Source organism: Eulemur rufifrons, chromosome 7 (genome assembly GCF_041146395.1).
Source record: "Eulemur rufifrons isolate Redbay chromosome 7, OSU_ERuf_1, whole genome shotgun sequence".
Taxonomy (NCBI): domain Eukaryota; kingdom Metazoa; phylum Chordata; class Mammalia; order Primates; family Lemuridae; genus Eulemur; species Eulemur rufifrons.
The window spans coordinates 46,131,052-46,156,997 of record NC_090989.1 but is presented as its reverse complement, the minus strand read 5'-3'; the positions used below and the strand labels follow the sequence as shown (position 1 = coordinate 46,156,997).

General features: G+C 40.6%; 1 protein-coding gene across 1 annotated transcript; it reads right to left on the bottom strand.

Moving 5' to 3' along the window:
* Positions 1-5,035: 5,035 nt before the first annotated feature.
* Positions 5,036-24,828, bottom strand: LOC138385709 (cell cycle control protein 50C-like). The gene is made up of 7 exons (XM_069471959.1): positions 24,649-24,828; positions 21,038-21,148; positions 17,356-17,457; positions 16,109-16,196; positions 15,543-15,683; positions 9,262-9,471; positions 5,036-5,271 (listed from the first exon to the last, which is right to left on the bottom strand). Exons 1-7 carry the CDS (start codon positions 24,826-24,828, stop codon positions 5,036-5,038), a joined length of 1,068 nt encoding a protein of 355 aa, XP_069328060.1.
* Positions 24,829-25,946: the final 1,118 nt, after the last annotated feature.

The window sequence follows — 25,946 nt, the reverse complement described above, 5'->3', positions numbered from 1 at the left end:
CTCATAGTCAGAACTGGGTCCCTTGGTCATTTGCCAACATGAAGGTGAAGTAGGTATCTAGCATTTTAATATTTATCATGTGAAGTGGGCTGTGACTGGAGGGATGAAAGGTGAAGGAAGTGACTCCTGGGAGGGTAACAGATCTTTAGTAAAAGGCAAAAGATTTGCCAGAATATTGGAGGGTAATAGATCTGCCTTACCCCATTGTTGTGAGGATTAAATGCAGTAATGTGGGTGAGGCACCTGTAGTTGGGCTGGGCACCTAAAGGGCTCAGATCTCATTAATTTTTTTGTTTCATTTCTCTCTTCTCTTTAATTTTTCTTCTTCATTTTTCAGCTTTAGAAGCAAGACATCTAAAAGTCTTGCTCACCCTTCCTATATAAAGACACTGCTTGTTTCTTCTACCTCAGCCTACTTTTTGGAGTTCTGCAGATAAGCTCTAGTTTCCACAAACCATTTGGAATTTCCTCAACCTCTCAAGAAAGTCCCTGGGTCCGACCTTAGACACAGGATACATTTTTATGGCCAGTACATAGATGTCGATTATAAACAAGAAACTGAGAAATCCTTATACATAAAAAAAGAAAAGAATCAACAGAGTATGTTATTATGACAACGTTAGCCTGCATTAAAAATCATGTTTCAGTCGAGTGAAGCTCTTTCCATACAGAAAAGGAGCAAAAGGCGCCCCTGCCTGTGCTGTCTGTACTGACAGCTGGCTCTGCCCGCCACAAGTTGTTTCTTGCCATTAAAGCAATGACTTCAGTTTTTCCATTCCAACTGTGGTGAAAATGAATAAGAAAACTGAATCCTGCCTCTGGAAGCAGGATACAGACTCCACACTAATCAAAAAAGGAAGATTCATTATTAGACAATATTTCACTCCCCAGACTTTGAAGAGTTCCTACATTTGTCAGAGTAGCTCTGAATCATTTCATGACCGCCACAGGATTAGAATGGGGATATTGTACAAGCCTGACCCTTTGCAGGGAAGTTTTTTTTCCCCCTTCTAAATGACTTGCTCTTGCTGCTCTCTGAGTCACCGCAATCCAAATCTTATAATTTCACCTCCTTCTTTTCTAATCATTTTACCAGATAGCCATTTTAAGGAAGTGGGGGAGCAGGAGTGGATATTTTAAAAAAGAGGCCATGACTTACCGGAAAATGAATTTAGTTAAGAAAAGCCATTGAAATATTGACACTGTAACCAGGTAAAAGGAGAATGAAGTTTTTAGGAACCTACTTGTTAGCGATAAAGACTTCAAAGGACCATGCTCTATTTGCCAAACCAAAGCTGACTTAGTGGTGGAATCATGAGCCAGTGCTGATGAAAGGGGCACAGGGCTGAGTGCCTGAGTGACTCCCCGGCTCTGAGAAGCCCCCTTCTCAGACACGGGCTTCCCTGTCTCACCCAGTAGAGAAACCAGCAGAAATCTGCTCTGCAGCCCTATCATTTATGAATATCCAGAGACAAAAATGTTGACAACCACAGGCTGTGGCACTGTGGGATTCTGTTGGACATATTGCAAAGGAAAACCACCAGCAGCTGTCTGAAGCTGGTTTTCTTTTATTAACATTTGGTTAATAAAGCCTGTACCAAGAAACAAACCAGATGAAAATCCAGCCTTCATTAGGAATGCCTTACTGCAGGCTGGGAAAGATACTGCTGTGTCCAAGTCGGTACGTTTTTATCAACTTGAACACCTCTGTGCCCAGCATGGATTTACGTGCTCTGGGATTACACAGAGGGAGTTGAAAGCCTCCCTCTCCTCCATCGTCATGGAGGCCAGGCTGACATACAGGAAACTGAGGGTAACCTCTGTAAAGGGAGCGTGGGATCATGCTCAACTGTGTGGGGTGAGTGCCAGTGGGTTGGAGAGGACACAAAGAATGGTGTGAGATGAGTCCCTTTAGAGCAGGGGCCCCAGCTGGCTCATTTTGGTATCCTCAGCACTGTGATCTTGTCACACACGATAGGGATTTAATAAGTAAATTCAAATAAAGATCAGTTCTACACTTTTATTCACCCATCATTTCATCCTACCCAATTTTATACCTTACTGCCTCTGCCCATGCACTTAACATATACACCAAAATAAAAGCACCTCCAAACCCTGATGAGTCTCTAAACAGTCACACAGTCTCTAAAAACTCATACATACCTGCACTCACATACTGATAAGCTCTCATTGATTCTCATTTTCATTCTTTCTTTTTTGATCTCATCCTCTCCTTTTCTCTCCTTTCTCTCCAGCATTGTTGCCAGGAGTTGAAAAAAGAAGAGAGTAACACCCAGTTTTTCCAGGCTTTCACCAACCAGTTCACAAAAGCACAAGGATGAAGAATTAGAAAAGTAGAGGAAGAAGACAAGAGCAATATGATGGGGGAGGGAAGAGAAAGACTAGGAAAGAAAGAAAACCAGAAAAGTCAAGCTTCCCATTGTAGATAGGGAGTTAATTGTGAATGGTAATGCTCTCCTCCTAGCAGGGTTGAGGAGGATAGGTCCCACATTTTACAGCAGGTTGAGGGTCCTGCAAAGATAAACTGCTTTGAGCATGTTGACTTGTGGAGAAACAGAAAAAAGGAACTACGCAACCTCCATTCTGTCATAAATTCTGGCCATTTGTTTTTCACGAATAGTTTAGTTTCTTATGGATATGACTTATGTTTTTGTATAGGTCCCTTCCATCAAACTGACTCTTGCCCAAAGTGAAATAAGGAGTACTTTTTTGGAAAAGTACTTGACTACTTGGTGAACACAGATGTCTTCTTGGCAACTGTGGTGGATAATTTTGTATGTCAACTTGGCTGGGCCATGGGGTGCCCAGATATTTGGTCAAACATTATTCTGGATGTGTCTGTGAGGGTGTTTTTGGATGAGATTTACGCTTAAATCAGTGGATTTTGAATAAAGCAGATTGCCCTTCATAACGTGGGTGGGCCTTGTCCCATCAGCTGAAAGCCTAAATAAAACAAAAGGCCGACCTCCCCAGAGCAAGAGGGAATTCTCCAGCAGACTGCCTTTAGACTTTATCTGCAACATCAGCTCTTCCTGGTTGTCCAGTAGACTGCCTTTGCCCTTGAATTGTAACTCTTTCCTGAGCAGGCCTCTCCCACCAGATTTTGGACTTGCTAGCCTCCACAGTGCCTTAAAATCTATTATCTGTCCAAACAAACACACATGCACGCTTTATTGATTCTGTTTCTCAGTGTAACCCTAATACAGCATTCTATAAGCTGACAAGCAAGGTTGGGATGTAACAAATATGTTAATGCCTCTCCTAATCAGCACCATAACCAAGGAGTGTGGACTAAAGCGCTGAGAGCCCAGAATCTTAAGTGGCCTGGTCATGTGTGTGCTCTGCCCCTTCCAAGAGCTCTGCCCTGGATAGGTCACCTAAACTCCAGAAGCAAAAATTACCCAGATGATTAGAGCACTGCCAACCACTGATGTATTCGTTTTCCATTGCCACTGTAACAAATTACCACACTTTCTGTGCTTAAAACAACATAAATTTGACTTGTAGAAATGTATGAGAATAAATCTATGTTGTTTTAAGCTCCTGGAGGTTTCGGGGGACAATCTGTTTCTTGCTTTTTTCAGCTTCTAGAGGCCACTTGCATTCTTTGGATCATGGCCCCTTCCTTGCATCACTCCAATCTCCTGCTTCTGTTGTCCCATCTACTACTCCTTTTACCTGCTGCCTCCCTCTTATAAGCACCCTTGTGATTACCCTGGGCCCACCTGGATAACCTAGGATCATCTCCTCCTCATGTCAATATCCTTAACCACATCTGCAAAGTCTCTTTTGACCTGTAAAATAACATTTACAGGTTCAAGAGATTAGGATGTGGACGAGGCATTGGTGGTGGTGGTAGGGACATCATTCTACCTACCACGCCTGCTCAGAGGTAACTGGTTACAGATGGAAGGTGAGATGGTAGGGGGGAATTCTAAGATTTCAGAGTTGGTATTGAAACCATTTCATTTTTTGGAAAAGTACTCAATTACATGATGAATGCAGAAAGTTCAAAAAAGAAATGCTTTATTGGCTCCTAAAGAGACAAACATGTTGGTGCTACATTTTTCTTTAACAATGACAATTCTGCTTCTAGAATCATCACAGAGTAAAGCTTCCCCCACCTCCAAAAATTAAAAATTTATTTTAAAGTATAGTATTGTGGTCATCTAGGTACACAAATCTGTGGGGCTTCATGTCCTGGCTGCTTCAGCAAGCACTCTGTCCAGTCTCCTGTAAGCTGCCTTTGGCAGAAAAAACCTTTTAAGATGGACCCTGAGAAACTTCAACACATTTAATTCAAGTATCATAAATCCGCGTCACCATTTCTATTCTAGAATATGTCATCCCAATATAAGTTCTAGAATTGTGCCCTCAACATGCTGAGTGCAGTTTTTGAGAATCAGTCATTTTCAATGCTTCCTTCTTGGCCACATGGATAACTTTAGGGAAACTGTAGCCTTTCTTTTTGGTGTATTGCTTTATTTTGGTTGCTTAGGACACTGCCATAACCTTTGCTTGGCCTATTCTTAGCAGAGAAAACTTAGTTTTGACTCCATAGAAAGGGGAGAACATAAAATAAATCAGTTTTCAAAAATCATCCTGATGCTCAATTCAACAATTGTTGGGACGTCTATAATAATTTCAACTAGCTGCTGAAGACGCATGGTCTGTGCCCGATCTCATGGTTAAAAGGATTCACCTACTTGGGCCCCCCAGGCTTGCTTACTCTCATCTGGTGATGGCACTCTCTTGGGGCATTTACTTGCCTTCAGGCACAAGGACTTCAAATAAATACCGAAGACTTGGTCTAGAGCTCAAGGATGATTTATTGTCCCCATTCCAAGGATGATTTACTACATATAATTATGCCTCCCATTCCCTCTTCTTCTTTTTAACTCTAAAATTCTCATTACATATCCATCAAGGATTGCATTTGGTTCAGTCAATCCAGTTCCCCTTGTTGAACTGTTCCAGTCACCTCAAGCCTTGTGAGAGATCTTTGTCTGTTACTTCACTGTCCATTTCTGTTTTCTGCTTTTTCTTTTAAGGCTTCATTTGACTGATGGATGATGGGAATTTTCTTGTTTTTCAGCCCCATGTGAATTGCCAACATGGAAAAGGCGGCCAACCATGTCATGGCTCCTGTCATTGTGTAGGCAAGACCTATATAAAGGCTACCACCTCCACTCCATGTCGTGGTACAAAGAACGACTGATTTTTTTCCGTGGAACCTGGTTACTGGGAAGTCTAAGAAGATGCGTTAAGGGTCTGTCTCAACACTTCTCATCTTTACTATTCCACATGCTAAATATATTAGGTTGAACCATATAAAATTGCTCTCTTTTGGAGGTAAAAAATGGTTGAATACTTAATTTCATATGGTTCAATGTAATCTTTACCAAGCAGTACTCTGTATGTTGACAGAATGAAATTAATAAAAACAAGCTTTCTCTCTACATAGTTGTAATCTACAAAAGAGATTCTGACACAGATCTGAATGACTTACAGACAACTGAATAATGAACAAATATATTTCATTCCACCTAGCAAACCCAAGGAAATTAAAAGAATACAGATAGGTTTTACAGTAAACCTAAATTTTTATTTATGAATTAGGAGACCCAGGGTAGGCTATAGTCTTTTAGTAGGCTAAGCTTTGAATTCCTACCTCGGGCAAAATTCTACAAGGGGAGTGAAGAAAACACACACACACACACACACACACACACACACAAAAGAAATAGATGGCAAAACATTTTTGGTGGGAAAACTAAAGGTGGTGCATTCATTTGGGTTTTGAAAAGGCCAGAATCCCCCATTGCTAAGGAGAAAGTGTTTGAAGTGGGTTTGCTATCGTTAGCATTTTAATGATGTCATTTTGATTATGCATGTGGCCTGAGGTTTTTAAACATCTGGTGCCTTTTGTAAACCAAACTAATAAACAAACAAAGGCTTCTCATAGCAACGGCACAGGACAGAGGCATTTCCCAGCAAAGCTATTAAAAAGGCCTCAAATCACTTGGCAACATGCTATTTAAAGGCACAAGGAAACTTGTTAGGAAACCAGTTCTCTCTTTTCTTTTACATCAGAATTCCTCATTGTCATCAGGTCCTTGGGTGCCACCTTAACCCATCTGTCTGACTGTTTTCTCCCTCCCTCAGTTCCCATTTGAGAGGGTCTTTTCCTCACACACAAAACATCTTTTTTTTCCCTTAGAAGTGGCAGGAATTTTCTGCAGCCCAGGCTTACTTGCTCTTGCATATCAGGCAGGCCATTAGGCTGGTTGGGTAATACTCACATCAGCACTTTACACAGGTAGTGCAAATATAGGATTGAAGCTCAGGATTGAGGTTCTGTGTGGAAGATTTATATTTGAGAGTGATCAGCATTAAAACTTGACTGTAAATGAAGTCATCCAAGGAAAGCATGTTCAGGGAGAAGAAATAGAGTGTCTTCCTTATTCGGAACATGGCTTCCCTTCCTCGCCCCCTCCAACCCCAAACTCATTGTAATGCATTGTGAGGCCAGCAGTGCATGATGTTTTATTCCTGTTCCTTGAATGCAACTATAACTGCTTTAATGGTAAGGCAATCACAGAATTGGCGGGATCAGAAGGTCCGACTCAAGAGACCATTGTCAAGCAACTTTCAATCTCTACTTAAATTTTTTTGAGGGCCCATCAATACATGAGTGGATTAATAAAATGTAGTATATGTATACCGTGGGATATTACTCAGCCGTAAAAAAAAATGGTGAACTAATACGTTGTGTAACAACCTGGGTGGAACTGGAGACCATCCTCCTAAGTGAAGTATCACAAGAATGGAAAAACAAACACCACATGTACTCATTTCTAAATTGGAACTAAATGATCAACACTCATGCATACATATGGTAATAAATTTCAACAGAAATCAAGCAGGTGGGAGGGGGGAGGAGGGGATGGGTAAATTCATACCTAATGGGTACAATGCCCACTACGTGGGTGATGGACACACTTAAAAATTTGACTCAAACTATACAAAAGTAATTCATGGAACCAAAACATTTGTATCCCCGTAATATTCTGAAATAAATACATGAATAAATAAATATTTTTGAGGGAGAGAAGGGTTTGCTGAAATTGCTATTCAAAAGGTTTACTCTTTGATCTGTACCTTTAATGCTCTGCAAGAGAGACAAATCTGTGGCTTTCATTTTCATAGAGCAGCATTAGAGGCCCTGCTAAATACACTAACTAAAGGCAAACCTACTCCTAGTCAGTAAACAGAAAGAGACAAAAAGCTGAGAGGCAGAGATGGTGTCACATCAGTGGGGACATTCCTGACTGAGTGACGTCCCCATTCCTGTCAGAATGGAGATATCCACACACCTACTCTGAGATGAAAAAAAGAAAAGATGGAGCAGGGAACTGGAACACATGTGACTGTTCACTTTTGCCTAAGAATTTCTTATTCAACTTCTCTGACAGGTTAAGAAACTAAGGAGGTGAACAATTTTGTGCTAAGATTGTCTGGTCTAGTAGGGGTCCCATTAAACAACTCCTAGCCAGTAGCCCTGAGATGAGACAGGGGTTGCTGATGCCTAATCAGGCTTAAGTTTCAAAGCTGTGTACAAGCCCTGGAAACATTCTGCCTTCAAGAGAATTCTGCTTCACAGAGAATCAGAAAGAGGCTTTAAAATTAAGTCTAGGCCTTGTGGTGGCTCACGCCTGTAATCCCAGCACCAGGAAAGAAAGGCTGAGGCAGGAGGATCACTTGAGGCCAGGAGGTCAACATAATGGCACCCCATCTCTACAAAAATGAAAAAAAAAATTAGCTGGCTGTGGTGGCGCACGCCTGTAGTCCTAGCTACTCATGAGGCTGAGGCGGGAGGATTGCTTGAGCCTAAGAGTTGAAGGTTGCAGTGAGCTGTGATCTTGCCACTGCACTCCAGCCTAGGTGACAGAGCAAGACCCTGTATTAAAATAATAATAAGAAGAAGAAGAAATAAAATTAAGTGTAAAGATCAAAGTTAGTGTAAATTGTGTCTAAATATATAATTTCTTAAAGATACTATTTGGTGCCATTTTAAGGTTAAATCCTTTATGTTTTTTAAATCAAGACTTAACACTTGTATTTTTAAATTAAGTAAAAAAAAATTCAGAATCTCATATTAAAGCATATGTCTCCTAACTTGGACCATATGTCCATAATCAAGGCACCAACTCCCACGTGCTGGCTTTGTACCTAAGGGAGGGAAGAACACAGCATCTTCAATGCAGGGCTTATAGCATGTGGGCTGGATTAACTGAACCTGTCCCTTGAGCCCAAGGCTCCTGTGGTCTTTGATACTTTTGCCTAGAATAAAAGGTTCCACAGCCTCTCTCAGTTTTAGTTATTTTCATATTCCAAATTTACTTCTTGTCAAACTCCTCTCTCCTTATTTTCCTTTATAGTCCTTTGTCTCATCCCATCCTATCTGGCATGCTTCTCCTCACTGTTTTCGATCTCTAGGACAAGTGTTACTTAATCTTTCTTGGGGGACAGAAATAGTCATTCCCTACTTATCCATACCTCCTTACCTGATACTGCTATTAACTGTTATTGCTTTAAAAAAACAAACGTAGACATTTAAGTATATAAGAGCTGTATGGTGGTGATAGAAGACAGTTGAGGGATTCGGGACAGGCCACTTCAAAATATGCCACTTTGGCATATTGATTATGTTGAGCTACAGGCACTTGCAAAAAGGCAGGTGGATGGAGGGCACTCTGACCTCCCCTTTTCTTCTTGAAAGGAGATAAAAATCTCATATTAAAGATGCCCTCCCTGTACCAGGAGAAAAGAAACATTCTTATTACTAGGGACAGGTAGTCAAGGCTGAGAGAAATTTGTATAAACAAATCTTGTTAAACTTACCCTTACCTTCCTACTTTTCCACAATTGCTATTCTTTATTCAACCTAGTATATAAGCACTTAGACTTAGTCACTTTTTTGGGTTTTCATTTTCCTTGTGAGAGCTTCCCATTACATGAAAATAAAATTTATATGCTTTTCTCCTGTTAACCAGTCACTGCTAGAGCACCTAGGGAGGGGACAGGAGAATTTTTTCCTCTCCTACACATTTCTTCTTTTTTTTTCCCTTTTGTATGCAGATTTAGTTGCAAAGTAGAAAAGTGTAGAATGAAATAATTCAACAATGAGTAGCCAGGTTTTCCTTGATCCCCACAAAGAAAACGGGTATAAAAGGATACTGTAGGTTATGTTGAAACTGTAATTACCAGCAGGCAAGCCTTCTGTAAAACGGTGTGTTCGATTGAGATGACGGTACAGTTTTTTGAAAGTGGGAAAGGCAGCTGTCCGCATCCACACGATGAAGTCATCATTGAGGAAGCCATTGTTTCCTGGATCCTCTTTATCCAACTCATAGATAGGCTTTTGCCAGTTTGGGGGCTTTGTGGTTCCTGTGGTAAGAAAATAAGGGTTATGGTAGAGAAAAATCATATCTACTCTTCAGTTTTCTTTAGAAAATAGAGAATTAAAGAACTTCTGCATTTTTGAGGAAATAGAAATTAGATTTTTTATAAAAGTAAGAGTGTGTGTGTGTGTGTGTGTGTGTAAGCTACCTGAGTATGCACCCATTAAAAATATGCGTTTAAAGATTCTAAGAAAATGCTCATATTTTCATAGGGTTAAAAAAAGGCAGAATATCATAGTCTATGTATACTATGTCTTCAACTATATTAAATGCATAGAAAGCATTGAAAAAATAGGTAGAACAAAATGATTATGGTGGTTGTATTCACTGATAACAGCATGGGAAATAGCTTTATTTTCTTTAGTTTTGCTAGTAATCTAAGGGGAACAAATTAAAACAAGATACCATTTTCATTTAAACATTGGTTAATATTTAAGGAAAAAAAGAATGACAACCATTGATGAGGCAGCAGAAATGGGAACTCTTGTATAGAGCAGATATGTAGATTAATATCATCTCTGGCAATTTAGGAACATGCATTGAAAGCTTTAAATTTGCATACATTTTGGCCCAGAAATTCTACTTCTAAAAATGTATTCTTGGAAATGGTCATGGAAGTGCATAAGATTGGTTTACATAGATGGGCACCACAGTACTGCCCCTACAGCTCAAAGCTGGAAGCAAGGAGGAGGAATTGTAAGTGGAAAGAGATGGACAGCAAAGGCGTTGCAGGCCTGTTCTAAAGGCTTGGTAGGTTTGGGAGCTGTAGGAATGTTGGAAGAACTGGGTGGAAAGTGGGGCCAGGAGATGAGCCTGTTGAGTGAGTTTATCCTCATTCTCACACTTCCCACTTACAACGGAGGCCATGTCTGTCTCTCTCACTCTACAGGAGACTCTTGAGAACAGTGCTGCCCTCAAATGTGTTTTCACTGGCATTTAGTCCAGTATCTGGTCCATAGTTGCCGTTCAATAACTGCTTGATGAAGGAGTGAAATACTCCAATTAAATCTGGCAGACAGAAGTTGATGATAAAAACCATACTAAACTATAAAGAGCTGGTCAAAAGAATAAATTATTTAATGAACTTTTTATATCAGGATGCCAAAATGCTAAACAGGGAGCTACTTTTTCTCAGCTAAGACTACTAACTAAACTACTTTCTCCTAAAGGCAATCCAGACCTGTTTTCTAAGTATGGGCTATGGTGCTTATAAAACCATATGCTAAGTTTGGTTGGATTAATCTGCTGAAGCATGTTTGTACACTTGTAGTTCCTTTGGAAATAATCCTTTGCTGGAGAATCTTCCTCTGCAAATATTGTGGAGCCCGTCTATTTTGGCCCTTCCCAAGACTTCAATCACTGTTACTAGAAGAATTTTGATCAAAATTGAAATTGCCTTCAGTGCCTACATTGTGGACTTCACCTTCCCTCTCCTTTGGCCTGAGCTCATGACCCAAGGTAGTGGTCCTCTGGGCCACTGACATCAGAATCACCCAGGGGACATGTTAAAAGTGGAGGTTCAAGCATGCCCTTCCCTATCAACTCTTAATCCCACCCTATCCGTGTCTCCAGAGGATCTGAGATGCATCGTCTAAGAGACATGCTAAGACACTTCCTTTATTTTCCAGGCTCAATTGAGTCATTTGTATTCATCTATTCCTTCAACAATAAGCATTTCTTGATTATCACTAGCACCAGGGATACAAAACTGCACAAGACCCAAGCTCTTTCCTCAAGGAATTATAGACTGAAGTGGTACATACCAGGTATGCCAACATAATTGGAATGTAGTGTGGTGACCCTTACAATAGAGGTAAGAACCAAGTATAGCAGGAGATGAGGGAAAACCAAGGCCCTTTTGTGTCATAGGCTTGTGGTTATGTAGTAAGACAAAGCAAAAGAATGTTGCCATGTTCCTTTCAAAATTCATCAATTCAATTATAGACACACTGACCATACATACCAGTTTGCCTAGACAGTCTCAGTGTATGTTGTTTGTTATCCCATCTGATTTAGCATTTATCCCAAATAATGTACATATGATTTAATCCTTCCAGCGTCCTGCCATGATCTTAGCTAGTAGTGTGTGAGATACCCACATGCAGTGAATGGAGTGCTTACTTCTATGTGTGATTACATGTGAAAGACTACCAGAGACCCTTTCAATCAAAACATAATAAAACATATCCCTGTGACTCGTGCCAGCTATTTAACATTCCAGCCAGTCAGGCCATAGTTTCTGTCTTGGCCAGTGAGATGTGTGAAGCTGCCAGGCTGCAAATCAGTGAGGTCTGTGAGAAATGTGGGAAATTACAGGTTAGGTTCTACATATTTTATGTATGTATGGGAAAGAGATGCTGAACAGTCCTGCTAACTATTGTTTGGTATCAGTCTTTTAATTTGCTAATAAATCATTTAAGCTGTGAAGAGCTCAAAAATGGAATCTGCATGTTTAATGTAAAACTAAGAGGCTGGACAGTGGTGGCTCATGCCTGTAATCCTGGCACTCTGGGAGGCTGAGGTGGGAGGATTGCTTGAGCTCAGGAGTTTGAAACGAGCTTGAGCAAGAGCGAGACCCCATCTCTACTAAAAATAGAAAGAAATTATCTGGCCAACTAAAAATATATAGAAAAAATTAGCTGGGCATGGTGGCATGTGCCTGTAGTCCCAGCTACTAGGGAGGCTGAGTCAGGAGGATCACTCGAGCCCAGGAGTTTGAGATTGCTGTGAGCCAGGATGACCTCACAGCACTCACTCAGGCAACAAACAGACTGAGACTCTGTCTCATAAATAAATACTAATGTAAAATTAAGTAGTTTCTCAAGAAAGATGATGAATGTGATACTTGCAATGTTGGTTGACATTTAGACCCCCACCATGGGAACCATAATGATATCAAATGACCATGTGAAAATAAAAAAATATAAATTTGCTGAAGAACATCAGAATCTACTTTGAAAGTTTATGGCTATTTTTAAAAGATTGTATCCAAAGACAATGTTTTAACTCATGTAGCTACATGAGTAGGTCCATTTAGGTAACATTCTGTGAGCCTGACTTTTCTTTTTTTTTTTATTTATTTTTTTTATTTATTTATTTTTTTTGAGACAGAGTCTCACTCTGTTGCCCAGGCTAGAGTGAGTGCCGTGGCGTCAGCCTAGCTCACAGCAACCTCAAACTCCTGAGCTCAAGCGATCCTCCTGTCTCAGCCTCCCGAGTAGCTGGGACTACAGGCATGCGCCACCATGCCCGGCTAATTTTTTTTTCTATATATATTTTTAGCTGTCCATATAATTTCTTTCTATTTTTAGTAGAGGTGGGGTCTCGCTCTTGCTCAGGCTGGTCTCGAACTTCTGAGCTCCAATGATCCGCCCACCTCGGCCTCCCAGAGTGCTAGGATTACAGGCGTGAGGCACTGCGCCCGGCCATGACTTTTCATTTAGATCAATGTATTTCCTTCTAGTTTCACTTTTTTAATTGCAGTCTTTTTTTTGTAACCAAAGAAAAGCTTTTAATGTGTTGGCTCCATTAGCACAAAAAGATCTTGGTAGATAGTTAAATCAAGCCTGTTTTACATGAATGTCTTCAGATGCTTCTAATAGAAAAATCCGGTAGGTTAATTATAATAATGGTTTGATTTTTGTGGGTTTGATTCTTCATAGAATCAAAGCAAAGCTTTTAGAAGTTCAATCTTTGAAGGTGAAATCTCTGACAATATTATAAATGTTACTATAAATTTAGTTACAAAATTCAACAGTCAAGTTTAAATTAGTTTTGTAGTGATAACATAACTGCAAATTTGGTGGTGTGCATCAGAGTAAAGATAATGCTCTCAGTAAATTGAAAAATTGACAGAGAAAAAAATGTACTTAAAATTGGTTGTAGTATAACCACAATTCACAATTGTATCTAAATAAGCTACAAGAGTTTATTAATCAAAAGAAGAGCTGTACTTGTGCAAATTTTAACATTCTTATATTGTCACAGAGAAATTGAATTTTCAACTGCAAAATTTTTATAATGACACAGATGTTAAACAAATACTTCAACATGGTAATATTTTGGTACACATTACCAACCAGAATTTCAGAAAGGTTTGAGCCTTTAAAGAACTTTTTTATATATCGAACTATGTGGCTTACAATGATCCCAAACTTTTTTTTCCTCTTCTTTTTTTCTTCTTTTTGAGACAGGTCTCGCTCTGTTGCCTGGGCTAGAGTGCAGTGGCATCATCATAGCTCACTGCAACTTCAACCTCTAGGGTCAAGGGATCCTCCTGCCTCAGCCTCCTGAGTATCCGGGACTATAGGCACACGCTACCACGACTGGCTAATTTTTCTATTTTTTATAGAGATGGGTCTTGCTCTTGCTCAGGCTGGTCTTGAACTCCTGGCCTCAAGCAATCCTCCTGCCTCGGCCACCCAAAGTACTAGGATTACAGGCATGAGCCACCATGCCCAGCTATGATCTTGAACTTTGTCTATAAATGAACTTTCTGAGATTGGTTGCATTTTGTTCAAAATAGTTGAAAATCTTTAAACAAAGAATCTGAAATATGAAATGCCTACAAGCTTTAGTTTTTGAAGATTTAGTGAACATTAATTATTGAAAACCAAGCTTACAAACAAGAAGACAGTGAAATTTATTCCTGTAAGAGCAAGGGAATAATTGAACATACTACATAATGGGAGTTCTAAATGTGTACAAGATTTAATTTTTAAATTCTATAATTATATTTTAGAGTATCTTGACTTATGTGAAGATTATTTTGATAGTGCTCCTTTTTTTTTTTTTTGAGACAAGGTCTTATTCTGTTGCCAAGGCTAGAGTGCAGTGGCCCAATCATAGCTCACTGCAACCTCAAACTCCTGGGCTCAAGTGATCCTCTTTCCTGGACCTCTCAAAGTGCTAGGATTACGGGCATGAGCCACCACACCTGGCCAGTGCTTATATTTTTAATTGGATAAAATTTTCTGTACCATAATGAAATGATAATTGAGAAGGTTTAGGATTTTGTACCATCTAAAGTTAGTGGTACATTCAAAAGAACCAAAAATAGAAAAAAAACTTAGGTGAAGTCAAAAAGACAGTGACTATGAAAATATTTGGGTTAAAATACTAGCATATTTCAAGACAAAAAAATTGAAATTAAGAATATCCACTAGTTAGTAAAATGGTCTGCTAGTGTTATAGGTACCTCAGCACCTACAGAATATTTTCTCAGTCAAAAAACACTGGGGTCAAAAGAAAAAAAATCATGTAAAGGCATCAATAATTTCAAACTGATTAATCATAAAATGCAACTTTAAAAAAGATTGTGGACAATTTTGTGAAAAGATTAAAAATAAGGCCCCAGTAAAAAGAATAAAGTCATTGGAAAAATACAGAGGTTTGTAATTAAGACAGATATGGCCAAGAAACTGATTAAAGTATATCACTATGGATCCAGAATAATTATTATGCTTACATTATTTTTTGATGTTTAGATAACTAAAGAAGTTTTTTTAAAAAGTTGGTTTCAGTCACAGTGTCACACCTGTGAGCCAGACCAGCCTGGGCAACATAACAAGACCCCCATCTCTATGAAAAAAAGTTAGTTTATTGCACACACATATACAATTTTAATTTTTGAAAGAACTGCATTTTTGAAAATAGTTTTTAACAGAATCATTTTATAGGTCCACCAATATGATGTCAATTTATTGATCAATAAGTAAGATTTTCAAATAAGTATATAGTTAGTGATTCTAGTGCACTTTTTCACTTTCAAAAGTGTACCAGTTTGGATGACAAATTACATGGTCATCCTAATTATAGCGGAAGCAACAAGTTTCTTAAAACACTGTCTTTTTCCTAATGGTAAACTAGAAGGAACCAGGGCACCAATCATTTCATGCTTTTGACAGGTATGCAATGGATATGCTTATAGTTGGAAAATTAGAGCAAAAAGAAGTCAACAAAGAGATAAAGAAGGAGGACTCATAAACAGCTCCTCACACATAAAAAACAAAGTTTTTGTGAAGAGATAAGAATATTGAGCTACTGTGTGGATTGTACCTTCAAATGCATTGGCAAGATTATCAGCCTTCGGATTCTGAAATTTGACATACGCATCTGTCCACCATGTAAGTCCAGTCTTTAGCATTGGGACTTGGATTTGTAGTGATGAATTAACATTGTATGAAAGAATTATGGTGTCTGCAAGGAAATTGAAAATTGTGTTAAAGATGCAAGCTAGCAATTTTGCCACCTTTTGATATACAGAGCCAGACACAGCTGGAAAATAAATCAGGGTTTTTGCAGACTCTCAACACGCCTACATGCCATAGATGCTGGAATCACAAGACCATTCTTTTTCGTGCCAAGGTTGAGCAATTATTGAAAAATACTCTTAAACTCCATTTAATTCACGTTCCCTGACTATTCCTCAGATTTCTGGCAAGGGAGAACTTATTTGCAAATGAAATACCCTAAGTCCATGCTCTGGCTTAGCCAGGATAATATTTACAGAATTTCTTTTTTTTTTTAAACTTGCCCCTAAGCAGCAGAGGCTATCTTCTGGATATTTAGGTTGTTACACGGTTATGAAACGGTACATCAGGGAGATAGGAAAAGTAACCTACCATTGAATATGCTGTTGGCGATAGCACCACAAGGAACGATGGGGGTCTCATTGTGGGACATTTTGAATGGAGCACAGCCCTCAACAGCCTGGATGCAAGATGACACAGCAATGATTAGTGCTTTTGGTGAACTCTCCTAGAGTGTTAAAAGTGAGAACACTGGCAACATAAATCAATCCACACTGATTTATTGATAAGGACCAAAATTACAGACTGCTACCTGTTTTTCCCTGGCTCACTTAGACTAGGAAATTTTTGTATTTTGGAGATTATGTATGTATGTATATATGTGTCTGTGGGTGTTTTTTCCTCATTAACACTACATAGCATACCAAAAATGTCTACATTTTTGTAGACAAGAAACTTTACTTTGCTGGCTATGGTATATATCACACTAAGCCTACACTGGAATACATTTTTGGGGGAGCAGGGGGGACAGGGTCTTGCTCTGTTGCCTAGGCTAGAGTGCAGTGGCATCATAGCTCACTGCAACCTCAAACTCCTGGCCTCAAGCAATCCTCCTGCCTTGGCCTCCCAAAGTGCTAGGATTATAGGCATAAGCCACTGTGCTTGGCCTGGAATACATCTTTAAAACCTCTTTTCATTGAAGCATAACCTATATTCAGAAAAGCACACAATCTGAAGTCTGCAGCTTGATGGGGAATCCATCCATGCAACTACCAGAATACATTTTTAAGAGTGGTTGCTAAAAATCATTTGGTTATCACTTTCATATAATAATGTCAGTATGGAAAAGATTTCCTTCTAGCTTTTCTTGATAGCAGGTTGAATATCATCTACCAAGAGCAAAAATTTGTAATACTATTTCTGAAAAGGTATTCAATTAAACCAAATGCTTTTATTCAATCAAATAGAGCCCAGTTTCCTTCAAGTAGGCTGGACCAAAGTCCCCAAATATAGGAAGGACAATGGTAAATATAGAGTGAGCAAGACTGAGACTAGCCATTTAAAATTACTATGAAAGAATAACCATTTAGTTGGACAAAATTCACATTACTTTTCTACAGAGGGAAAGTGCTCCTTCTTGGGAAACAGTTATCCTGAATATTCAGCTCCTTCAATTTATACAAGAATGAAATGAACATGTTTGTTTTGTAAAACCTTAGCTTTTGAATTTATCAAAAATCAGAATCCTTGCATGATCCATCCCCTCTTTTAAACTGGAAGATCCACCTGGTTTAAAAAAAAAGAAAAAGAGTATTATAACAAATTAAATAAGGCCTTACTTTCACATCTTTGCCCACCAGTTGCCTATTACTTCTGGATCGAACATATCGATAGAGGTTCTGATAGAATCCATGCAATTTGTAGTACATATAAACATTACCCTGCATGGGAGAAAGAAAGAAAGAAGAGGAGAGTAAGGAAAATTAGTTGGAATGTTAATAAACATGGACAGGAATTTTTAAAATAAAAAGTAGTACAGAAAAACTAATGGGAACTGAAAGTTTCTTTAGGGCAAATATGAATAGAAACAAAAAAAATCATTAAAAAAATGAGTGTTGGGAAATCTTTATAGAATTATTGAAATAACTAAATAATCTATTTTTAACATTTTTGTAAGGGGTACTGTGTTCTTGCCTTAAAAATTTTTCATAACCAGCCTTTGTATTTCCGATACATAAAATTTAAGTTTTTAATACTGTCATTTCCCACAAATAACGGAAAAATGCATTGCCTAGGGGTCGTGGTAGGCACCAAATTGACGTGATTTCAAAGCAAATCTGAACGCGGTGAAAAGTGCGGGTCCTGTTTCAGTCTAAGACAGAAACGGGATCCACACTTTTCACCTGCCACACACATGCCCACTTCTCCTCTCTGGGGAAAATAAAAACAAACCAGCGAACTGACAGAGGGCCTGCGCCCCCCACCCACACCGACCCCACAAAAAAAAAAGTCCCCTCCAGCTACTAATTATTATGCTAACTTGCAAAAGGTTCCCTGCATTTTAAAATAATGGAGAAAGGATGATGGAATGATACTTAAAAGAATGGCCTCCTTTCAGGCTCCAGTAACAAGTGTGCTGAAATCCAAGTGAGCTAGGCCTCAGCATAGTTTTCTCCGTGGCAGCCATCTTGTGTTTAAGGAGGCACAGATGAACCTTATCACAATTATGGTGATATGTGCTGCAAAAACTGGCAAATAATTCTACACGTAGTGTTTATTTCAAAAGCTCTGCGGCATACATCTTGGTACTGGCCAGTTACCAGGGCCCATTTATAGAGGGGTCTAGGGAACCACGGTGGATTCCCAGCTGATGAATCAAAGGATTTTTAAAGGAACAGGCTGAAAAGTGTGGATCCTGTTTCAGTCTAAGACTGAAAGCTCCTTGCAGTCAGGCTCCAAGTGTTTTTGTCTTTTTAGCTCTAGGATCTAACACAGTACCTGGCACATAACACTTGCTCAAGAAATGATGAACCATTTACTACAGGCAAAAAGATGGAAGAATTCACTGACCCAAAAGAAAGAAGGTGATTTTCACCCTAGGAATACATAGCCTTGTTGCCATGAGAGAGATGCCTTTCAGGTATGTTGCCATGTGAGGCTGCCCACTTCAAGGCTACCATCATGGTTCTACCTTTTTGGTGACATACCAAAGCCTTGGAAATTCTCTCAGCAGACTTGTACAGATTTTACTAACAGCACACATGGAAATATCCACATGGATTTAACCAACCGTATCCATAGATTTTACTAACAGCACCTAGAGGACCTTAAAGAGGATGAGTATGGAAAACAGGAGCTGGGAAGAAAAAAGCTGGGAAGAAAAGTCATGGCAAGTGTGGCCAGTTACAGAAAACAAGAAAGGCTGAAGAGCTTTGTCACTTGTAGGAGAATGATGTCTGGAACACTGACAAAGGGAGATGCTGGGCCATGACAAAGAGCCAGGCTGCAGCATAAGCTGGAGAGCATCGGTGTGAAGGCAAACGAGCCATTTCCTCACCCAGAGAGGGAACCTCTATTGTTGACCCATGACTGTAGAAAATATGAAGTCCACAGAATGGAATTTACCATACCATTTCTTGGAAGCTAAAAAGAAAATTCTACTTAACCAGAGTTATATGTTCACATAAATGACAAAATAAACAGGCAGAACACTTGCCACACTAGGGACTGGGGTGTTTTAATAACCTCTTTTAAATGATTCTTTGTCCAAGATTTAGCTTAACAAGGCCTCCAAGATCATCATCTTTTTGATTACTCCTGGAGGCACAATTTACTTTATGGCCTTTCTTCCCTTTAAATTCAGTGGCACTTTGTGCAGGTTCCTTTAAGCTAGTCTCGTGTGGATTCATCGCCTAGGTTCCAGCGTGTAATGTGTGGTGACCGGTGAGCCGAAGGCCCTGTGATTGCCCTAAGTAGTTTGGTTGGGTTTTTATGAGAAGCCTCTGCCTGAAAGGAATGGTTAGCAGCTGGTAACACTTCATTTGCTGTCAGGGTTTCGAAGGACACAGACAGATGGGAATTGAAGCCCTTTAAGGTTTGATTGTTTGGACTTTTTTCTTCAAAAATTTAAGCATTTTGAGCCCTCAAGAAAGGAGGAGGGAAGGAGGAAGGAAAGAAGAAAGGAAGTTAGGACAGGAGCAGAAAAAGACGGGGGAGGGAGGGAAGGAGGAAGGAAGGTCTTAGAGTGCAATGCATTCTTAAAGTGTCAGCAAGGCTGATGGGAGGTCTCCAAAGACCCCCACCAGAGGAGTCTCCCCCCCTTTCCCCCCTCAGTGTCTCTGCTGTGCCCAGCCACTGGCTGGGGTGGCCATGGGAAGCATGGCCTTGGTGCAAACACACGGTGATTTCACAGTGCAGCAGTTGGGACCATCCCTCAACAATACTCCCTGCAGTATATCTAAAAGGAGCCTTTGCATAGCCTCCATAGTCTTACCTGGTAGTCAAGACCTAATCAATGAAAAATGTATTTCCTTTAACTCCTCAAATGTACTTCAAGGTCCTGTTCTGTCCTCTGGACTCTGCACCTCTCCCCCCTCAGCATCTTCCACGCTGGCCCAGTGCCCACCTTCCCCTTCCTAAATGACTCTGCGTGGGGTGAGTCTAGGCACAGGCAGGCTTTCTCTTGCGCTGCCCACTGAGCATCCTACCTCAAGGCCCTGCTTCCACCTCAGACTCAGCCGGTCCCAACCAGACTCATCATCATCTCCTAAAAAAAATACTCCTTACTTCTTCCCTCCTGCCTTCCTCCCCACCTCCCTTCCTTCTGTCCCTCTCCTTCCCAAGAGTCAGAGCTGTTTTGTGGTCTGACAGCTCTCCCAGCTGCCTCCTGCTCCCTCTCCATTTTCCCTTACAGGTTTCCCGCAACAAATCTCATGGATGTCTAACCCTGTCTTGGCATCTGCTTCTCAGAGGACTTGACTGACATGAGATTTTAATCATCCCAAGAGTAGGGACTTATCTTAATCATTCTTCGGCATTTCTCACAGTCTGGTGGCCAGGCTGAGTCTCCTTAGGGATTAGGCAGTTGCATATGTAGAATGACTTGCAGGGAATCCAAGGAGGGTCCCACCAGGTGTGAGACCCCTGACACTAACTCACTGTGTGACCTTGGCCAAATCACTTAACCTCTCAGCCCATTAATTTTCTCACTATAAAATAAGTGGTTAAGTTCAATGATCTCTGCAATCCCCTTCCTGTGATTGATAAGATTTATATTACAAAGCTGGAGATATAAAGAATCTTGCAGCTTTGAAACAAAGAAACAGGAAAATAATAATACCCAAAAAGGGGAAGAGGAGGGGACGAACTCAACAATTTGTAGGATTCACCACTCTCACCTTGCTGTATTTTTCCTATTTTCAGTTTGCGGAAGCATTTGATGGAAATTGTGAACTTACTGCCAAGTGTTACACAGGAGTAGATCAGCATAAAGTCAGTTGAAGTCTCCTGAATTTCACTTACCTTCATTTTCTTTGTAAGGGAAAAGGGAATAGAACAGGTGCATTCTTTGTCAAAATTAAAGGCATTTTCCCGTACTTTTGCACAATTTGCACATATTTTTGTGTAATTGATCTGTCAGGCAGGGGAAAAAAAACAATTATTAATTAAAAAGTTATGTCACATGAACACATGTGTTAAAATTCAAGTCTGGAGTCCACCAAAGTCTCCAGCCTGTCTGGGTCAGGGCACGGCGGTTTCTGGGATATGAAGAAGGCGGCCCACTGTGCAGGCCGGGTGTTTCTGGGTGCCCAGGAAGGGTGGGCCTTCCGACAGCCTTTTATTTGGGGACCTGGCAGCATTTTGCCACAGGCCCAGAGTGCAGTGTTTCTCCTGCATACTTATATAACCTGGTGTGAGGAAGCCTTGCCCCTCAATCACAAAGAGGTGTCACCAGGAAGGTATTAGTCAATGACTCAGCACAACTGGGCTCACAGCCTGAGTCTAATCGATTTTATGGGGAAGACACTTCACTGTTTTTCCATTCTATTGTATGGAAAATATTTATACTAATGAATTATTCTACATGGCGCCCAGAGGAAGTTATTAAAAATCACAGAAACACAGAAAAAGAAGCATTTCCAAAATGTATTATTGACGTATGTGGAATAATTCTGGTTTTAAAATGTTATTGCACTGTTTTTCAAAAGTTAAATTCTGTGAAAAATGTTATAATAGACTCTGGTAAAAGAGGATAGTCTGTCCCAACTGGGCGCCTCCTGTGAGCTCTGGCTGGGGCACTCCAGCTCTGTGGGGAGGCCGCTGGAGGAGGAGTCAGTAGGGGTTCTGGGGGTCGGGCTCAGGGCAGGGCAGCTCCCTTAGCTGCAACAATGCTTGTCAGGGTCCTGGGCCATCCTGGGCCACTGCTTCTTGCCCTCACTGTGTTGAGGAGTAATTAGAAGATTATAGGACTGCCGAGCACGGAGGGAAGCAGGGGAGCAGCATGTTCCTTGGTAAGGTGCCAATAGGATTTGGGATTCTTTGGGAGAGAAGACTAACAAGAAAGACCAAAGGCATTTCAGATCCTTGCAAAACCATTGAGGGTTCTGCAGCCCAAAGGTAAAGTGGCAACACTAAATTAAAGATTAGTGAAAAGCCTACACTTCATGGTACTTAGATGCTTATATTTAGTTAAATCATTCTTTAAATACACAGCAAGGCTTGAACTATTATTTTGAAAATATTTATGCCTTTTCTGTTTGTAGACTGCATTTCAATGTATAAAAAGGATTAAAGAACAGGGCTGTGTCCTAATGGAGAGAGAACACACTGAACTGTGAGGAAACTGGGGCTCTAGTTCAGCCAGTCTCCGACCTTGAGTGAAATACTGAGCCCACATTTTGTTCATCAGCATCACTGCAGAGCACTTAATTGATCTGTGAGGTCATTGTAGTTGTATACACTCTATATCATGAATTCTTGTTGTGAGTTCTGTCAATGTAGAATTGGAAAAAATGTTTCATGATCACATAATTTTTGAGTAGATGATTTCTATGTTGCTTTCTAGCTCAAAAAATTTTGATGAGGAAAACATATCCCTGATCTGCTGTCTGCTTAATAACATCATTCTCAATTTGCTGCTCAAGTGGACTTGTAAATCTATAGCTATAAAATGGAGCAAAGACCATAGTCTGTACTTCACAGATTTTTGGAGAGACAGGAATTATCATTCATGTTTAAAGTGAACTGCAGCGAGGGCATTTCCTTGTGCCCTGGGGCTGAGTGAGAAGAGGAAAGACCAACTCAGAACTCTTTTCTAGTAGGTCTGTGCTTGATCACACTGGCCTGGAGTGTGCACGTTAGCTTATTGCCCAATATAATGAAACACTTCCACGTGCAAAGGAAATTATTCTCTCTGGGTGGTTTCTGGTTGCCTCATATAAAAGTAAAGGATGAGAAGCAATCCTAGCGGAAGCAACTAAAAAAAAAGTCAGATGGAAAATACCCATAGACTCCATGCGATAAAAGCATTCAGTTGATGGTCGTTTGCAGAGTAGCCTTAGCCGATACCTGGAGATGGAGTGAGGTCACCCTCTCATGCATGTGGTAACCTCATGCCATAAGGGCTACCTCTCAGAGAAGGCTGTACTCCACAGTGGGTGAGACAGGTAACTGGAAGGGAGGAAGCAAGGACGACATGGGAAGGGATGGGACGAAGAACCGGAAGGAAAGAGGTTGGTGAAGCAGAAAACAGAAAAGTATGTTGGATGAGCTGTTTGTGGAAATGAATTCAACCTTGTAAGCCCGTTACTTTGTTCTCCCCTTCAGCAAGGCAAGTTTCATTTCCTCCTCCTGTCATTTTGCGTCTGCCACATAGTGAGGCCTCATGGGGGTTTACATGTCACACTGTAGGACTCAAAGGGATTTAGAGGCACTTTCTGGGGAGAATAGGTGCTGGGTGCTGGGAGCTGGGAGCAGAACATATAAATGGAGAGGCAATAGAGCAGTGTGCTTTAGGAGGAAGCATAGTGCCTGAAATGACATTTCTCTCTTTGAAATCCACACTATCTGCCCTAATTCATTCTTTCAGTAAGTGTTTGCCTATCATGTAGTGGGCAATGTGCAAGGAAGGGGTTGGGGATGGTGAGCAGCCAGTCCTGGCCAAGCTCTCTGTTCTTACAACATACTATTTTACCTACTCTATCATTAGTTTGTTGAGGGCAGGAATCAAATCTTACTAATCTAACTTATGTGTGTGCTCAACAGAACCCTTAGGCACCTTTGGACACTCACAAATGTTAAATCAATGTTGAAAGACTTGGCCTTCATCATAATTTTGTCAGTAGCCATGTGGGGAGAGGGACTAGATCAGCTTTCTGTGGTTACTTTCAGAGTGGAAGACATGTGGTCTGGGGTGTCTAGAGATCTGCTCAGAGCTGAGCTGGATGAAACATGTACTTAATTCATTAGATTGAATATGGGCATGGCCGATGCAGCCTTAGACCAGCTCTTGTCTCCCCTCTCCAGACCAGCTTCTAGGATTCCCATCCTCCAACAGCTTGTTAATCAAGTTGGCAAAGGGCTTACGTCTGAGCGGTGTGCCCTTAGCATCAGCTTTTCTCACTCTGAGTAGAACTGGATTTTGCTAAGCATCCTTAAGATGCCAGAAAGACTTGGGCTTTTGCCTTTCCTAGCTCTCAGAGGGAGTTTATTGCAATGGGAAAGACACAATGCTTGAAAGTGGGGGCAAAACTGAAGACCTGTGTGTCTTTGGCTCTTCACTGTTTTTATCAGTATGATTCGTGGGCCTCTGGTAGTCATTTGCCTCTCCGTCTCCTGCCTCTATTTGCTTGCTCCTCTGCCAGCCTAACAAGCTTCTAACTTTGCCAGTCCCCTATACACAAATATGGCTCAGCTGATCAGTGTGAGAGTGACTGTGCTTAAGAGGGAGTGGGAATGAGAAAAGCCACCACACATGGGCTCTGTCACCATCTGTGCTTGCCAGCTGAAAAAGGGATGTTCCAGTCATGCCTAGTTCCTTTTTGAGGGGCTCTGTTCTCAAACTGACCACTCTTACTTATAGTGCCAAAGCTGAAGTCTTACAAGCTGCATTAGAAACGTAAGATGGAACAAACCTCTATTTCCTGGGTGCTCTTTGCAGACAGTAGAAGGATGATGCCCATGCAAAGGCAGAATATTCCTGTGGCAAAAAATATAAAGAGGACTTTCTTGGCCGAGAAGTGTAGTCGGTGGGTGGGCAATTCCTGCTGCTTCAGGGCAGTGTTGTCTGGCAATCTGGACGGGTGACACTCCATTTTGGTTCTGCAGGTGACTCAGATATACTTTGGGGGACATTTAGAACATTCCTACTCATAGTAATACCACATAATGGTAATGTTAAATGAAAAATTACATGAATGCTCCTTTGAAGTTGAAAAGTCTTTCTGCTTCCTGGAAATTATTCCTTAACCAGACCTGATATTCAGCAGGAGCTCAGCTCTCTTCAATCAGTCATTGCTAGGTATATTTTATTTATGCTCAAAAAGCGTGTTGTGCTCAATGCCATGCCTAGGAGGAATAGTCCCCAGCAAGGTCTGCAAAAACCAACATCTGGTGACACTAGGAAGCAGTCATGATGGGCTATTTCTGGGATCTGGTGACTAATTCAAGGCAAGCCCTTCCTGAAGAGGGGAAAATGGATTTATCTTTAGGAACTTGCCTAGATCCTTGGAGATTAATACAAAAAATAAAAGTTAGGGCTGTCAGCTTTTTTTCAAATGTGGCTGTTGCCTAACATGAATATAAACTAAGTTGAGAAATGCTCTCAGCTTACAGCTAACTTTGCTATGTGTGATAATGAGGAAGGGAGAAGCAAACGGAATTGCAGAACACAGATGTCTAATCTCAGCAGCTTCCAATTTTTTTTTCACCCTAAAGGATTCTAGTAGAAAATGTAGATTAAAAACATCTCCTCCTAACCTCTCCCACGTGCATGCTTTGGAGTGACCCAAATGAGGCAAGAAAAAGGAAGAGGAAGATAATCAACTAAATGTTCAACACTGCAATATGGTATTAGGTCTGGTTTTGAGTGTTTTCACTTGTTAGAAATCCACTAACATTATTTTCTTTATGCTGGTTTGGGTTTGGTTTTGTGTTTTTTTTTTTTTTGGCAGAGTCCTGCTCTGTCACCCTGGCTAGAGTGCCGTGGTGTCAACCTAGCTCACAGCAACCTCAAACTCCTGGGCTCAAGCAATCCTGCTGCCTCAGCCTCCCAAGTAGCTGGGATTACAGGCATGCGCCACCATGCCTGGCTAATTTTTATATATATATACATATATATATATATTTAGTTGTCCACCTAATTTCTTTCTATTTTTTTTTTAATAGAGACGGGGTCTTGCTCTTGCTCAGGCTGGTCTCAAACTCCTGAGCT